Source organism: Engystomops pustulosus, unplaced genomic scaffold (assembly GCF_040894005.1).
Source record: "Engystomops pustulosus unplaced genomic scaffold, aEngPut4.maternal MAT_SCAFFOLD_233, whole genome shotgun sequence".
NCBI lineage: Eukaryota > Metazoa > Chordata > Amphibia > Anura > Leptodactylidae > Engystomops > Engystomops pustulosus.
Genome location: NW_027285112.1, coordinates 86,758 through 104,995, shown reverse-complemented (window position 1 = coordinate 104,995; position 18,238 = coordinate 86,758). Strand labels below are relative to the sequence as shown.

Below are 18,238 nucleotides of genomic sequence, written 5' to 3'. Positions count from 1 at the left end.
ACACAGATTCAGGGGCTCTTTGAATTTTGTTTCTAGCCCCTACGGTTGTGGAGATATCAATCATAGTATCTGACCATTGTAATCTATGTTCTGTCAGAGAGGAGGAGCTGGGGCTGGAGGCGTGTGTTATGCTAATGTTCTCTCATATTGTCTGTTCAGGTGCAGAGCATGTATGTACCGTATATACTTGAGCATAAGCTGAGGCCCCTAAATTCAACACATAAAACTGGTAAAACCTATTGACTCGAGGGTGGGAAATACATTGGTCACAGCCTCCCCCCAATATATATTTCGCCACTGCCCCCTAGTGGCCCCCTTGTATATAGCCAGTGCCTTCCCCCTTGTATATAGCCAGTAGCCCCCTGCCCCCCCCCGGTATATAGCCAGCAGCCCCCTTTATATAGCCCGCCAGTCCCCTTAGTATATAGCCAGTACATGCCCCCCAGTATATAGCCAGTTCCTGCTCCCCCCCAGTATATAGCCAGTGCCTGCCCCCTTCAGTATATAGCCAGTGCCTGCCCCCTTCAGTATATAGCCAGTGCCTGCCCCCTTCAGTATATAGCCAGTGCCTGCCCCCTTCAGTATATAGCCAGTGCCTGCCCCCTTCAGTATATAGCCAGTGCCTGCCCCCTTCAGTATATAGCCAGTGCCTGCCCTCTTCAGTATATAGCCAGTGCCTGCCCTCTTCAGTATATAGCCAGTGCCTGCCCCCCCAGTATATAGCCAGTGCCTGCCCCCCCCCCAGTATATAGCCAGGCGCAATGCTATTCAAACTACACGTAAACGCAAATGCACTGCAAGTGCCACATAAACATGATACAAGCAGAATGTAAACACAAATGCTACACAAGTGCCACGAAAACATGATACAAGCAGAATGTAAACACAGATATACAGCAAACGCAATGTAAATGCAAATGCAATGTAAACATGACACAAACGATACATGAACAGAAGGGTCGTGTTAACGCAAATTCAACACAAGCCCTGCATAAACACAGATGCCACCTAAACGCAAATCCAATGCAAACGGCACATAAATGCAAACTCCATGTAAACGCAAACTCCACGTAAATGCAAATGCCACATGAATACAGATGCGCTGCAAACGCGATGGAAACAGAAGCACCGCATGAATGCTATGTAAATGCAAATGTCATGTAAATACAAACGCCATGTAAACACAAAATCCATGCAAGCGCAAATGCGATGTGAGCGCAAAAACTATATAAGCACAAATGTAATGTAAAAGCCTTTACATCATGTTTACGTTTACATTGCTTTTGCAGTAACGTGTTTTGCCTCAGCGTTCACATCAAATTTATATTATGTTGTCATATGCATTTACATCATGTTTTCAGCATATTAGTGGAATGTCTGTGAACACAGCCTCTGGATGAGCATAGTGAAATCCCTGCTCACTACTGTCCATAGTAGCTTCTAATATCGCCTGCTAATGATTGGACAGTATGAGAGAAGATTAGCATAACACACGGCTGCAGCTCCAGCTCCTCTTCTCTGACAGAACAGACATTATGGTTAGATATTAGGACTGATATCTCTACAGCCATGGGGGCTACACAGTGAGAGGTTATGAAAGGTCCTCTTTATGAACAACTTCTTTTTGTTCATCAGCATAGATCAAGCATGTGTAAAGTTTGTTCAACAGTAGTGATGAGAGGACCCTACAGTTTTCACTGATCGCGAGTGTTAAAGTGGTATTTCCACAAACTCAAGATTCTTAAATATATTCAGGATAACAAAATATTACATTCTATAATTCACTGTTATTAACAAAAATGCAGCATTTCACAGATATAATTCCAACCTGTCTCTATCAGTCCTTGTGTATTCAATTTTGGTTGCCCCCCCCCACCCCCCACCCCCCTCAGGATCAGACTGTACATCAGAAGTCTGGGGTCAGACAGGATAAATAGTTCTGGTCTGATGCAGCAGTAAGCTCCTCTCTGCATTGACCCCTCCCCTTGCATTCCAAGATAAACACACACACTCACAGACTTCTTGTGGGCAAACAACAGTGTGAGGAGAGTAAATCTACAAGCTACAGGCAGATAAGGTCTTTATCCAGGGGAGGGAGGCACAGCAGTGCTGTATGTTATTGCTTGAGATAGCAGAGCTGAGAATGCCATTGTGTGTTTTGTGTCTCATCTCTCTATTTCTATGTATCAGATACTAGTGAATGTGCAGAAGCTAAATTAAAGTGTAGATAATCCCTGCACCCTGATAATCGAACCACATTGTCCGCACACAGCATCTCACAGCACTAAAAGCATCATAAAGAGAGTCTAGGGAGTGATAGGAGATAAAACAGCAATAAAACTGTGTAAAATTGTAAAGTAAGGGGTTAAAAATTATCTTTATTGTATAAACTTCACTAGAGGTTTGAAATTTGAGAATTTTTCTTTCATGGGCAAACCCTTTAACCCTTTTAAATGGGTCTGGTATTACCTGTGATCAGTGTTGGCACTGATCGGAGGTGTTATCCTTTATACGTCTGTATATGTAATAGCCGGTTGCTCATAGATTTTTAATGGAGGAGAAGACAAAATTTCTTTCAGGGGCAAAATGTTTAAAAGTACCAAATCCTACCATTCATTCAATTGAAAAATTTCAAAGATAAATACTATGTTTTCTCTGCAATGACAGGCTGTTAAAAAAAAACATGAAATGTATGTCAGGAAAGATTTATAATATGCCACTGTTTTTCTAGTGGGGGAGGGGGGTAGGCTCTTGAGATTATATTTGTATCATGACAGAGAAAAGTTCTAATGCAATGATCTTTTTACTGTGAAATGTTTCATTAGTCTTCGTACTGACTTTGAATATGGATTCTCTTTTAGGTATATTTAATAATTGGCAAGGACTGTCCCTTCTTACTGAGAGATTTTCTTACCTCCCAAGAATTGGCCAGTATCTTTAGTCAACCTGTGGTGAGTAAACAATATACTGGGTGATCAGAAAAGTCAGGGAGACTTTACCGGTCTCAAAGTTAAAATGAAATTCATTAGAAAGAATATATGGATATTGTACGTGATAGAAACATTCTATATAAATGGGGCTTCCCTTTCAAGATAATTTTTGAAAAAGATAATAAAACTGTAATTTACCGTTCGAAATAAGAAATGGGGAAAATGTTACATCAATGGGGCTGGTGCCCCCACCAAAGAAGATGGCAGATCTACGGCCTCCAGAAAAACTGATGTCTCCGTGGAATTGATAGGAATTAACCAACGAAATCCCCCCCCCCTTCCCCTCTTTCCCTCAGTCGCTTGTCTATTGTTGTAGAAAATGGTGGAAAGGAAAGAGGTGTTTTTGGATGGGAAGAGTGTAGGTCAGGGAGGAAAGGATTAAAGGACACCTGTCATCAGGTCTGTGTCACTAGTTCTGTGACATTTACCTGTTGGAGCAGCTCACAAGGATCCCATCCCAGCCTTTATCTAGTAAATTCATACATTAATCATTGTAAAATCATATTTTCTTTATTATGTAAATGAGGCTGGTCACATGGTCAGAGGCAGTGATGTCACTCCTGTTACCCCTCCCCTCTCCTCCCCATGCTCATGTTTGTGTGTAATGTATAGTAAAGCATTGCTAGTGTCTGTGCTGCATCTGCTGACATGCTGCATCCTCCTAATACACAGAGACATAGACATCAGCTACACAAGTACTTGACATGTTCTGCTATAACATGGCTGCATCCTGGAGCTGTTGTATCTTTCACATGCACACACACAGGCTGAAGGGGGCGCCAGCACCAGGAAGCACATGGAGGAGCCATTACGTTATTATACAGGCTGTCAGTCAAGCACTGGGGTTGTGCTGTTCCTCCCACTCATGAATATAAGTCGGACAGCTTGAATATGCTAATGACTCATTGGACATTTCACAGGTTATTTGCATACAGCTTTAGGACCTCATTGCTTAAGTTTACAAGCAAGTAGAGGGACAATGAAGGGATAGAGGCAATGCTTTCTAATGGCAGTTTATGAAAATCTATTTACATTAGGGGGTTATTTTGCATGACGGGTTCTCTTTAAAGGGCACCTACCACCACGATTCTACCTATAAAGGTAGATCGGGTGGTAGGTGGATGAATGGGACGTGAGGATTAGCCCTTTTTGGGCTAATCCTCACGTCCCGGCTATGCTTTAGTAAACTTTATAGCTTGTATATGCAAATTTTGTTAAGCGGCTACTGGGGCGTGGAGTAACCGGACATGAGGCTACTAGTCGCGGCTACTCCACGCCCCAGTAGCCTCGTTCCTCCGCCTACCTTGTAATCTTCGGTGCGCAGCTGCCCTCGTCCGCGCAGAACGCAGGCCTACGGGTGCGCGGCCGTAGCTCCGAGGCCGGTGCTACTGCGCATGCGCAGAGCGCCAAAGATTACATGGTAGGCTGAGGAACGAGGCTACTGGGGCATGGAGTAGCCGCGACTAGTCGCCTCATGTCCGGCTACTCCACGCCCCAGTAGCCGCTTTACAAAATTTGCATATACAAGCTATAAAGTTTACTAAAGCATAGCCGGGACGTGAGGATTAGCCCAAAAAGGGCTATCCTCACGTCCCATACTACCTTTCTAGGGAGAATGGTGGTGGTAGGTGCCCTTTAATGTTGAAGTGATAAAATATTAGTTCAAACTCTCACCGCAGGCTGGCAGTGAAATAACGAGGGCCAAGCCTTACTAATCCCTATGTATCTACTCTGTGGTAGTGCATTTAGTGTTAATAAAAGACCCCTTGTTGACCTAAGAATTAAGGTTAGCATGAAAGGGCTCCCTAAAGGCATGGTTAAAATATTGAATAAAAACATGAGGATTGTCCCAAGGTGCTGTAAAACAAGAAATAACCTATTCTTACCTTTTTCTGGTGCTGCAAAACAGCACTGTGCCTACCTTTTACAATTGGCCTCTGTTTTTATACAGAGCTTAGTGGTGATATCACTACCATACGCACCTACTACTGCTTTCGGACTCATTATGACATCTTTTTTTTTTTTTTCCAGATAGCAAAATAAAAGATTTCTATGGGTCTGTTCACATGTCTGTGTTATTTCCCCTGATGTGTATGCTGTGAAAAGAAATTGCATAATTTTTTCTCACATGAGGACCACAGACCTCAATAGAAATCAATGGGTAGAAAATACATTGGGAAACAATCCGTTTTTTCCAGACGTGAAAAAACAGATATCATACGGATGTGAAAAACGTATGTGGATATAGTATCGACTGCTCATGTATATCACATATCTGCATTTTTTTGCGGATACGCCGTCTAAATAAGCCATTACACTGGACGCAGTCAGAGGCTGTAGAGGGAGTATACTATGGTCAAGATTTTACCAACTCAGTCTGGCCACAAGGATCAAAGCCCTTGAGACAGGCCTGTATTAATAATGTCTTAGTTTGTCAGCACCTGCAGCCAGACCTGAGTGAAGTTGGCCCCCCCACCTTGTTCAAATCAAACAAAATTGGTGTCAAACATTTGTGCTACATTTGTGCAGCAGAAATTTTCGTTTGTGCCGCTATTGCTTTTAAGATGAATTTTATGAATGAAAGTTTCCAGAGGTCATCGGAGGTCAACCAGCCCCCCCACATTGCCCAAGCCAAACTGGAGCCGAACAATTCTGCTACGTTTGTGCTGCTCAAATTTTTGTTTGTGCTGCTTTTGTTTTGAATAAATGAACAAAAAATTAAAGGTCAAAAGTTCAAGCAACCCCCACATTAACCGAATCAAACAAAACTGCTGTCAAATGTTAGTGCTACGTTTGTGCTGGTTTGTGCAGCAAAATTTTTTTGTTTGTGCTGCTATCATTTTTAAGGTATGTTCAGGTGTTTACATAGGTTAAAGGTGTTTAGGATGAACTGGTAATAAAACAAACCTAGTGACACTTCCCTGGTTTGATCACCAGGGGGAGCTAGCAAACACATTGTACTTTGGAAGAAATGAACTCTGATGACCTCTGGAAAAAAGTATGAATATATTAAAAATGATAGCGGCACAAATGAAAATTTTTGCTGCACAAACCAGCACAAACGTAGCACTAAAGTTTGACACCAGTTTTGTTTGACTCCGTTAATGTGGGGGGGGGGGGGGCTAGTGGACCTTTTGACCTTTAATTTTTTTTCATATATTTAACCCCTTAATGACCTTTTACGGCTTTTTACGGCGGTCATTAAGGGTACTTCTTCTGACGCGTATGCCTTTCTACGGCGGTGCGTCAGAAGAAGTTTTCGGGACACCGGGTTATTATAGTGCCGGTGTCGGGCTGTGATATCACAGCCCAGACCCGGCACTAACACCCGGGATCGGAAAAACTCAGATCCCGGGTGTTTAACCCCTTACACGCCGCCGTCAGATGATCGCTTATTCATGCCAAGAAGTAGAAAGTGTAAAAAAAGTTAAAAAAAAAAATTAAATCTTTTTATAATATAATTAAATAAATAAATAAAATAAAAGTCCCATAATCTCCCCAGTAACACATAAAATGCAAATAAAGTAAATAAAACACAAAAACACGTACATATTTGGTATCACCGCGTCCGTATTAATCTGTACAATAAATCTAAATCAATATTGAACCCGCTTGGTGAACTACGTAAAAAAAAAAACTCGAAAAACTTCCCATAATATACAATTTTCCATCAAACACCATCACAAAAAATGTTCTAAAAAGTGATCAAAAAAAGTTACGTTCCCAAATATGATACGACTGAAAAGAACAACTGTTTTCGCAAAAAATAAGCCCTCAACCAGATCTGACAACAGAAAAATACAGAAGTTATGGCCCTGAAAATTTGTCAATAGTAAAAACAATGCGATTTTCTCGAATATTGGTTTTGCTCAGGAAAATTTAGCAAAAATAAGAAAAACGATATAAATGAGGTATCGCCGCAATCGTAGTGAACCAGAGAATAAAGATAAAATATTATTTTTATGTTACGGTGAGCGGGGGAAAAAAAATGCTAACAATCCAAAATAAAAATTGATGATTTTGTTTGTGTCCCCCTTGAAATAGTTAATAAAATCTCATGAATAAGCTTTAGACTCCCAAAATAAATTATCTATACATTGTATCTCATCCCGTACATAATGAGCCCTCATATGTTCGCATTACCAAAAAAACAGTAAACTCGGGAGGAATTGGGCATCAAGCGTTGCAGTGCGTTTCATCATTTAATTTATTCTGAAAATGTCAGTTTTGGCCTAAATGAATGTATTTTCCAAAAAAATTCTATAGTTTCTAAATCGCAAGTCCATATTTTTTAACCCATGTGAAACACTTAAAGGGTTAATAGACTTAATAGAAGTTGTTTTACATATGTTGAGGGGTGAACTTTCTATAGTGGGGTAATTTATGGGGTTTTACTATTATTTAGGCCTCTCAAAGTCACTTGAAAGCTGAGTTGTCCCTCAAAATGTGAGTTTTGGCAATTTTCATGAAAATAAGAAAAATCGCACCTAAAATTCTGCGCCTCATAACATCCTAGAAAAATGACTGGAAGCATAAAATATCATCCCAACATAAAGCAGATATTCTGTAAATGTTAATTATCAAACTTTTTGGGTAGTTTTACTTCCTGTCTGGAAACCAGAACATTTCAAACTTGGAAAATGAAGAATTTTTACAAACTTTTGCCAAATTTTCACTTTTTTTCAGAACGAAACGCAAAACTTATCACTTAAATTTTATAACTAACATGAAGTACAATGTGTCACGAGAAAACAATCTCAAAATCACCTGGATATGTTAGAGCGTTCCGAAGTTATAACCAATTATCGTGAGACATGTCAGATTTGAAAAATCGAGTCTGGTCATTGAGCTGAAAACTAGTGTTGGTGATAAAGGGTTAAAACAAAAGCAGCACAAACAAAAATTTGAGCAGCACAAAAGTAGCAGAATTGTTCGGCACCGGTTTTGTTTGATTTGGGCAATGTGTGTGGGGGGGTGGACCTCTGATGACCTCTGGAAACTTCCATTAATATCTTAAAAACGATAGCGGCACAAACGAAAATTTCTGCTGCACAAACCAGCACAAATGTAGCACAAATGTTTGACACCAATTTTGTTTGATTTGAACAAGGTGGGGGGGCAACTTTACTCAGGTTGCAGCCAGTACTAAAAAAATCAACTATCCCTGATCAAGGGGGCCATGGATTTACTCCTTCTCAGTAAACCCACTCTCATGCTAGTGGCATGAGGGGCGTGTTGATCACCTTGGCATAATTCTACAATCATTGACATGGGAATGGTGTTCACGGAAGGGACATGCATTTAGTAATGGCATTATAGCCCCTTCACTAAACCTTACTTTGGGTCTTGTATTTACCCTGGTCCCGAGTTGATAAGTCTCTTATTAGTTTTCAACATCTCATTCTTTTTCTGCCTAGATGAATGTATTGAAAATCTTCCTCGGCTCTCCAAAAAGTCTGAATCTCCGTAATATCCTGTGGCATGGTTTTGTATCACCAAATGAGATTCCACCCAAGTAAGTTCAGAGTCAAGTTCAGTTTAAGGGTTTTTCCCAAGTTGGATTATTGGCCCCTGTCCACAGGGCATTGAACATTCGCGAATTCAATATTTTTTTTAACATGACTGCAGATTGGAAGATTTTTTATATTCTAACTGCTTTGGACATCCTGTATGTCTAAAAGTTATAAGTGCATAGGAAAGGCGGACAGGAAGAGATCAGAAAGCGCTCATAGAGCAGTATTTTGTGGGAAAACTTAGGTTGAGGTGAATAGAATGAGGCTCACCAGACAGGGGAACAACACTAGTAGGAAGTGTGAGGGCGGTACCATATGAACACAGTAGTCACACCGGTCTCTATCAGATATACTGGGTAGTAGGGTGGTTGTCTTTGCGACACACACTGGTACTGAATGGGATACAGAGTATTCTTCATTAGAAACTTTTTATTGATATCTCAGTTACACAAGTTTCGGAAGCTCAAAGGATTCCTTTTAGAGCTCGGCTTCTCCTGGTTTGTCAGAGCTGTCACGGGGTATTTATGGCGTTGTGGCTTTAAGGATGATGATGGGGGAGCGGTTCGCGTCAGTCTGGGGGTACGCACATGCGCAATCCGCATTCCATGCCAAAAAGATGTCTGCTGCATGAGATGCGCAGATCTGTAATATTGTCGGACCAACAATAATGTGGAGAATGACAGGGACAACTTAAAGCGCCACTGGAGCGTCTACCAGGCCAATGACTTCGATTATTGGGCTGACAGCGTTACTGGATACCTGAACTTCTGCTTGGGCTCTTTTATCTCTTAGGAATTTGTCAGGTGCTTCCGCAGCAACAAACCTTGGACTGGTGCATGCCACTAACCAAGGATCTAGAAGCCCTACTTAATAGGAAAAATATAGTGTTCAGGAGCAGGGCCAAAGCAGCCATCAGGATACAGTCTGAACTGAGAACTAAAATCTATGAGGTGCAAGGTTGACTACGGGAAGAGATAGAGGCTAGATTAGCTAACAACAACACAAAGGAGGTCTGGGCAGGTATGAGAAACATTAAATATTGGTACTTCTCAATGACTGGTACAATGACAGCCAACAGAAGGCAACCTTGACAGCTACCAACTCCATAATAACATCCACATCCACACATACCATCAAAAAGAATATCCAAAGTAAAAAAGATGGGTGAAAGTAACAGTCGAGAAAGTGTGCAGGGCTTTGTTTGCCCTTTAACCAGATAAAGCATGTGATCTTGACAGTTTGTCCAAGACTACTATTTGCAAATGAAGTCAAGAACTAACTGACCTATTCAACCACAGCCTGAGCCAAGAAAAGGTTCTGGAAATCTGGTAAAAAGGCAACCAACTGTACTGGCCCTTATATGAAGGGCATTGTGAAGCTACAATTTGTATAAATATCAAATGAGGTGTGGATGATGTCTTACACTTTTTTTTACTACAAATGGCCAACTCTAACTTAGAACAGATTGGCACTATAGTTAGGACCAGCCGAACCTTGATTCAACTCAATAAAGTAATATAGCCCCTCATGTTCCCTTCCCGTGTTCCTTACTACTTGTATATTCCTACAATACTTGTAATAATGCTTATGTTTCATGCTCGAACCGCTGAACAAAGCAATTTCCCTTGTTGGATCAATAAAGTTGTATTGTAAATGTCTTTTAGTTTCAAGGTTACAGACCCATGGAGGGTTCCTTTTTTGATGTCATCTATTCTGATTTGTGCCTAGTGGCATGTTTATACTTTACATACCGTATTTTAAATGTGATTGACAAATAACTTATTATTATTGTGCTATTTCTGTTTTTTTTTTTTTTTAAAAAAACCTCTCCTAACAATTCAACTACTGAAGTAAATAGCGATACAAAGAATCAACCATAGCGTACTGTACACTGGCATAGTTCCAGACAAGCACCACTCCCTGTCTGACATTATTTCCAGTGATTTAGAGCAGCCAGTCCTTTTCTGGGAGAGCCTGACCTACACATGCCCTGAACACATTCTTTTGGATTTTTAGTTGTCTTTGAGGCAAGACAGTTGAAAGACAATTGAAAGTGATCAGTAATACAAAATCCCTGATTATACATAGTAATATAAAACAGAATGCTCATGTAGCTGCATATATGCGAATTTAAGTCTGTATTCCTTCTCTTAGATATTGCTCCATGCTGCTGCTATTCACCGCTGGTTTGGGACAGTTACTGCAGTCCTGGCTTACTAAAACCAAGATGTCGCTAGTCCATAGACCATACTTTGTTTTCAGTAGTCTACATGAAATTAAAGTTTGTCCAGGTATGTTTTTCCTTAAAGGGCCAGTTCACATTTCGGTTATTTTTGCTTTATATAGTGTGCACTAAAACCAGTTGAGGTATAATGGATTTTCTTCTGCTCTTGTTCCATCCTTGTTTCTTTTACCAAAACAGCGAAAGAATTTGACTTTTGTCCTGCACCCTTAGCCACAGTAGAAGGTAGTATAAAACAAATGAAACTGGAGGTTTGGGCAGAGCAGGGAAGGAATTATTTCCCCACTATGGGCTAATTGCCTTCAGCCTTATGGGGATTTTTTTTTGGATCAACAAGGTGGGATTATAGGATAGACTTAATGGACCTTCATCTTTATTCAACCTTATTCTCTATGAAACCTTGGTTTCGGCTCCAACATATAAGAGCTGGATTCTTTATCCCTTTATTCTTACCACATGGCTACAGTATCAGATACCTGGGTTCCCCCTAGATTCTCATAACTAACAACACATGTCAGACATCTTGGTTATTCAGGTGGTGTCAGCGTAACATATGGTTCCAGCCCCATGGTTTTATCACTAAGTTTGCTAACAAGGCGCTCTTTCCCCTTTCCTGCTGGTGGAGACCTGGGTCCCCTCCACCCTTCACTACTCACCCCATAATCTCTGCCAGTTTACAGTTAGATATTCCACAGAGATTACATGTCCTTACATGTTTCTTTTCTTCCGCACTCTCTGGTTTTTCCTGATTTTCCTCTGGTGGAGGGCTTTAGGTACTATTCAGGAATTTATTATATCAGTCTGAATGTCTCTCATTTGATTCCCTGTTGGAATTTTATTGTCCATCCTGCTTTTTGTGCATAATACAAGTGTTCCACTTTTTTTTAATTCGCTCCCAGATTTAACCTCTGTCTCAGGTACCAAAAATAAACAAGCAAGTGGCTGGTGTTGCTGGTAAGTTTTCTTTCAGTGCATTCAGGTAGGTAGTGGGCACATGGGTACTGTAGAAGGAGTAGGGTTCAAAAGGATGATGGTGTATCCTTGCTATCCTATACTGACCCTACCCTAAAGCTCCTGCCCTAATAAGGGCAGTCTCAAAGACTGACCCTTACACTGAATGAAAAACCCTGCACCACTCTGACATCACAGTGCCACCAGTGAACTAAGAAGTCCTAGGGGCGTTAGGCATTTCAACCTTTTTGCCTTTGTACTTAAAGTGTAACCATCATTTCAAAAAACTTTTGATATGTTGGAGGGCAGGTAATTTTAAGCACTTTTGCAGTTGGATTAGTTACCCGAATCTTGCTCCTTTCTCTTATATTCTGCAGACTTCCCCTAGATGTCGGTAATGTCTCATATGGCTGTTGCTAAGCTCATCCCGTCTTCAGAAAGGCGCAGAGACTACAGAGCAGGAGACACGCCCCTATCTCTCCCTGCAATCAGCTGATTACCTCATGGCTCCAGCACTCAGTCATGTGCAGGGAGAAGCCCTCACTAATGTACCGACCAAACAGCTAAACTTATCTCTCCCTCAGCTTTCCCTACACTTGTGTATAAACAAATAATCCACACAGACAGAAACTGCAACCTCCCCTCCCATCACCTCACACAAGGAAGTGGCAGGAGAGACTCTCCAAGTCTGCAAGCTGTCACCTCATGTGCTGAAGTGTTACTTGGATAGGTAGGTACATAGATAGATAGGAGATAGATGGATAGATATAGATAAACAGATAGATATGATATGATATAGATAAGATATAGAAAGATATTAGATAGTTATGGGCTTAGTAAATAGATATGCTGGTCAGCCGCAGGTGCTTGTGATGAGGTGACAGGAGGAAGTCCTGCCCCTCCATCTTGCTGATTGTAGTTTTTTTTGAGAGCTGGAAACCCCGGTTGCTATGGGCCAAAAAGGTACTAAATGAGGACCAAGAGGCAAAATACTTTGAGGAATAATTCCCAGGGACACCTGGAGCAGAATTATGTATTTTAGTTTTTTTTTTTTTGCTAAGAATGACGGTTACACTTTAAAGCACCGCTCATTAAACTAATAGCTCTGCAACTAATACTACTTTTTTTTGTTTTCTGATTATGTCCCAGTCAGGAACCATCTGATGTTGCTCTTATTTAGTGATTACACGACTGTGTGGTGCATTGATTTTCATTATTTCTTAGGGTGAGTTTTTTGGACTGCCATTGCTATGGCAGAAACTATAAGGGGACAGTAGGGTCAATATAGGAAGAGGACAGATACATCATCATCTTGTTGGACCCAAGCTAATACTTGTACAGTATGCTTGCTCCACCAAAGTTTGCTCTACAAGTACCCACGTGCCTGCTTCCTATCAGAACATTCGGGTAAGACGTATCTTTCCATATTTTTTGTTGTTGATTGCCGCAAAAAAGCAAACCAGTCAAATTATTTATAGTGTTTGAGGCTGGTACTATATACTCTGCAATTGGACTGTACTCACACTGGTTGTGGTAACAGTTGTATTTTTGTGTGTGGTTCATATTTATTGGACCATTGGTCCGTTTTAATGTATGCAATTGCTTACCATTTTTGTTTGTTTTGGACTAACCATAGAGCTGATTAGCAGTACACATTTGCGACCATCTGCTCTGTAGACCCCTGTTCTCGTGATCTGTGTTCTGAGAGCTCCATTGATCAGCAAGTTGTTGTAAATGGACAACTCATTTAACTAGCAAAAAGAGATTATCCTAGCCTAAAAATACATACAGCCTAAAAATACACACAGCCTAAAAAGAAATATTTCCAAATATTAGATTTCCTGTGTACAGTACAAACTACTGAATGATGAACTTCAATTTCTAGCTGCTGTGCCCCCGGTAGATGTGGTGTTTTTATTTTTTTAAATCTTTGTACCAGTTAATGATCCTTAAAGTTTATATTTGAATTGGCTAATATAAGATACTTTTATTGTTATACAGAAAACAGAGACCCATCCCCTTGGCTAGGTTGAGATAAGTCACATATTAGCTGATATCTTTTATTAAAAGTGAGGATTTGAAAAAAAAAAAAACACAAAACAAATCAGCATCAGCAGTGACATGAGAAGTTTTGACCTTTTTTTTTTAACAGATCTGAATGAAAAAATGCTGCTCTTGGCAGAAAGTTTTATGGAAAAATCCAAGTTTGTTTTGCCACACATGGTACCATTTTGGATCGAGTCATTTAATGCATTCAGACAAGGCAGGTAAAAAGAATGATCTTGTGTGACATAATGCCTATGGATATTGTTTTTCTCATATATAGAAAATATGACTGGTTATATTCAGTAGGGAGCTGAGTGCCGGAAGTTCCATCAATTATTTGCTCAAGAAACCTCAATTTTGACCTACCAAGATGCCGTCTGTCTGCTGTATTATAAATACTCTGCCTGAGGCCCCTTGCTGATGAATGTATGGGACCTGGTACTACAGTGTAGTCTGATGAATTTGCATCACAGCCGCCAGGGGCGTAACTTGGGGAAGTGCAGAGGGTGCGGTCGCACCTGGGCCCAAGAGGCTTAGGGGGCCCATAAGATCTCACTTTCCCATATGAAAAGGCTAGTACTATAAACCATGTATTATAGTCGGGGGCCTGGCACAGACTTTGCACTGGTGCCCATCAGCTTCAAGTTACGGCACTGACAGCCCCCATGTGTGTTATCTGTGAGTAAGCAGAGCTGGGGGTGTCATTGTGTTTCATATCCATCTCATGGATCTCTCATCTCTGATCTGTCTCATCTCTCTGCTCACCGTACCACGAGCAAGCATTTTTTAAGTCAGTGGCGGCCATGAACTGGCCACAGTTTATGCGGCAATCTTACAGCCGCCATTTACTGAATGAGGCCTTAAACTTGGGCCTGAAATCATGGGATATACGTTTTGGAGACTTGTTACTTTCAATGTTAAAATCTTTGCTTCTACACACAGGTACGCAGACTGTGCTACTGTCTTATTGCCACAGCTGGAAACTGGCCTGCGTCTGGCCTTTACCACAGTGAATGATTGCCCACAAAGGATGCTCACAGCTGAGGTACAGGGATTTCACTTCATTTTATGATCCCATATGGTAACTTTATAGAGTTTAACTGCCTGCCTGCTCCCACTTTGCTTCCTGATCATGTCCTAATAAGCTGCTCCAAAACTGCCTGTTTGTCAGATATAGGACACCTCCCAGTTCATCATAGTACATTAAATACCTTATTATTATAGTTCTAATGCAACTCCTATGTCTTATTCTTCCCTCTAGTCTACCACTCTGTACACAACTTTTGATGAGGTAAGATGTATCTTTATTAATTAAATTAAGCTTTCCTTATTTCTTTCACTGTTTTTTTTTTTTTACCAGCATCGATTACTGGTATCTTCATTGAATTATCACTTATGTTATTCTCTACAGCTCCATTCACAGTTTTTGTTGTAAACGTTTAACAAATTTGTTAAGTTCCTCATCAGCTTCTGAATCAGAAGAACATGGACTATAATATGAGCTTTAACTCAGGAAAATGTACTACTAAAAAACCATTAAGTAGAATAATTCAAGATATATAATGTGAACATTTGAAAATTGGCACCTGGCCTACGATCAAAAATCTACAGAATCTAGAATCGTCAAGCATGGCTCTGAAGAGAATTCAACTGCACCTCTCTTCTTGCCTCTGTAGGGCTCTGAGTGGACTTTTACTTCTGCTGGCTATTTGTAGAAACATTTGTTGGTTAACAAAAGTATTTGCTTTTTCTTAGATTTTGGCTAAGAATTTAAATGATGGTTCTCCTAATCGTTTGCCTGCTACTCTTGGAGAATCTGTCATGGTAAGTGCTTATTGTACATTGCCAAAACATAGATTTGTGGGTTATATAGTATAATATGCAACATCGCCCTAGTCTTTTCTTGTGGGCCTAGGGGTAGCCAGGGCCCAGAATACTGTAGTGACTGGTTAGTGTGGCCTTAGGCACGCTGTTGTCATGGTGCTTAGTATAGGGACTGGAGGGCTATCCTACAGCCTGGCAGGTCTCCAGCAGGTGGTGTATGCAAGAAATAAGGAGGAAGAAGCTGGGCAACCTTTGAGTGTCTGTAGGATGAGTCCCTGGGTAATGGATGGGGGAGCCTGTGGGGGTATCCAGGGATCAGACGAAGGCAACGGTGTGTAAATCAACTTACAGTTCTTTAATGAACAGCAGGCAATGGCCCAAAAATAGTTAACAGCAGGTTTTGCTTGCTGGAGTGGTCATGGAGAGTGGTCCACAGGAATGGTACACATAGCCTGATTGTAGATGCAGGATGGGATAGTTGAGGTGGAGCTGTCTCCAAATTGTGGGAGCTGCAGCTCTGGGGTAGAGTCTCCTGACTAAGTTCCTGGGATTAGTATCTGTTGCAGCACTGAAGGTGTGCTTCACACACTGTCTCTCTCTTCTCCAATCAAACTCCAGCTAACGATACAGCCACTTCATTGGATAATTACTTACACCAATTTAACTGTTGCCTTTCAAGGCAGAATCTACAGCTGCAATTTACACTAAGTTCTCCTAGTGTTATCTTCTGGGTGAATTGCGCAGGCTCCCCAGATCCTGACATGGAGAGGGCGCTATTCGCAACTACCACCTTACCTATACGATAGCAGGGGTGTTGCAAATATGAGTTTCCTAACTAAATAAGCAGATGTTGGCAACCTTCAGTTCAGTTGTTATTGAACGTCAGTTCCCAGCATTCAGACTTGCTGTGCCATTCTCTGAATTTCCATAGGGTGCAGTCACACGTTACAGTTAAAACTGCAGTTTTGTCAATTTCACAGGTGAAAGAAATGAACTGAATGGGTGAATTTGATTTTGAAGGAGAAAGCTGTTCCACAAATGTCATTCACCTGTTGATGTTCACCATTTGATGTCTTTTACTTGTTAAAATAAGTAATATCACCTAAAACCAACCCAAAACTAATTGCAACGTGTGACCGCACCCATACATATGAATGTTTGGTGATGGGAATTGTAGTTTCACAACAGCTGGAGATCAGGCATGCTGGTTGTGGGTTGTGTCCTGGTCATTTATTACTTGGTGGTTTTTCTAAACTCACTTAAAATGTCTTTAAAAATGAATTACTTTTACAGCATTTGTATAGTGCTGGTAACTAATGCATTTAGATGCAGTTGATTGCAGTATATTATATGAGCGATGAGAGGCGATAAACTTTGTAATACAGTCTGAGATGATATGCATGTTTCTCTGCCCACACATTAAATATTTACTCATTGTAAGTGTAAATGGAGACAACCTGTATTTGCAATGGAATTTCGGCTCAGAAATGTGTGAATATTACAGACTGTAGAATCTTAAAATCTAAATGGGCAATGGATGGGCTGTAGATTTCTCATCCCAGTGAGCAAGAAGTAGCTCCTGCAAAATCCACAGAGACAAGTGGAAGTGTAGTACATGCGGATTCACCATTTATATTTACCTTATAGACTCGAGTATAAGCCTAGTTTTTAAGCACAAAAAAATGTGCTGAAAACCCAAACTCGGCTTATACTCGAGTAAAAAATATATAGGTTTTACCAGGTTTTTGTGGTAAAATTAGGGGCCTCGGCTTATACTTGGGTCGGCTTATACTCGAGTATATACGGGTATATTTTCATGGGTTGGGGATTCTTTTATCACAATTACATATATTCCTGTCTACCCTGAAAACATCCTATCGTGTAGTAGGCAGAACACATTGGGCAGTATGATTACAACAAAAAATTGTATTTGAGTATATTTACCTAGAAATACTTGCCTCCACTCCTCTTGAAGTTGATCCCGGTGCTGCCCTCCGCTAATCTTGACACAATGGTATCGCTTAGAAAATAAATGTATAATTAGCACAATTATGTCCGATCCTCCGGGCTGCTAATTATGCACGCCCTTGCATCTCCCTCTCCCATGCTGGAGGATTATGTTCATCAAAGATTATTTTCTCCCCTAACAGGAGTTTCTTTGGGACATTTTAAACCATCGGGAGGGTCCAAGAGTCAGAGATCATCTTGGTCATGGAGAAATACAGTTGCTTGAATTTCCAAAACTACTTGCCACAGCGTTACTGGGATTTTCAATCTTTCTTCTTTACAGGCAACTTCAACAAGATTCCCTCCACAAGGTTTGTTAAAACGTTGTTACCAAAGAGTGATAACAACAACAGAGTGTTAGCTCACCCACTCCTCTTGCTTTCACATGCATTTGGTTATAGGCTCCATGCGTTTAGAAACAAGGGGAAGTAACATACGTTGCATGGGATTTCTTGGCAGTTTTTGAGCTAAAGCTCAGCAGATTCAAAGGAATGAAAAATGTCACTTTAAGCTTAAAAAGAAAGCACAAAAAAAACAGTGGTGTAACAACAGCTGAAGCAGCCGTAGTGGGTACTTTTTACGGCTATTTTTAGGGCTTTTGCATCCTTATTGCTAGCACTTGGAGGGGCGTGAAGGTGGGGTGCCATTGGCGGGGAGTGGGGCCG

At 40.8% G+C, this 18,238-nt stretch overlaps 1 protein-coding gene across 4 annotated transcripts in view; it reads left to right on the top strand.

Moving 5' to 3' along the window:
* The window catches only part of LOC140109612 (endoplasmic reticulum membrane-associated RNA degradation protein-like), a 71,313-nt gene that overhangs the window by 41,033 nt on the left and 12,042 nt on the right, over positions 1 to 18,238 (top strand). For all 4 annotated transcript variants that reach the window (XM_072132118.1, XM_072132119.1, XM_072132117.1 and 1 more), the window contains 8 exons: positions 2,862 to 2,951; positions 8,408 to 8,505; positions 10,658 to 10,794; positions 13,849 to 13,963; positions 14,685 to 14,787; positions 15,004 to 15,033; positions 15,498 to 15,566; positions 17,717 to 17,884. In XM_072132118.1, coding sequence (XP_071988219.1) covers positions 2,862 to 2,951; positions 8,408 to 8,505; positions 10,658 to 10,794; positions 13,849 to 13,963; positions 14,685 to 14,787; positions 15,004 to 15,033; positions 15,498 to 15,566; positions 17,717 to 17,884 — 810 coding nt within the window. The remainder of the gene's footprint in view (positions 1 to 2,861; positions 2,952 to 8,407; positions 8,506 to 10,657; positions 10,795 to 13,848; positions 13,964 to 14,684; positions 14,788 to 15,003; positions 15,034 to 15,497; positions 15,567 to 17,716; positions 17,885 to 18,238) is intronic.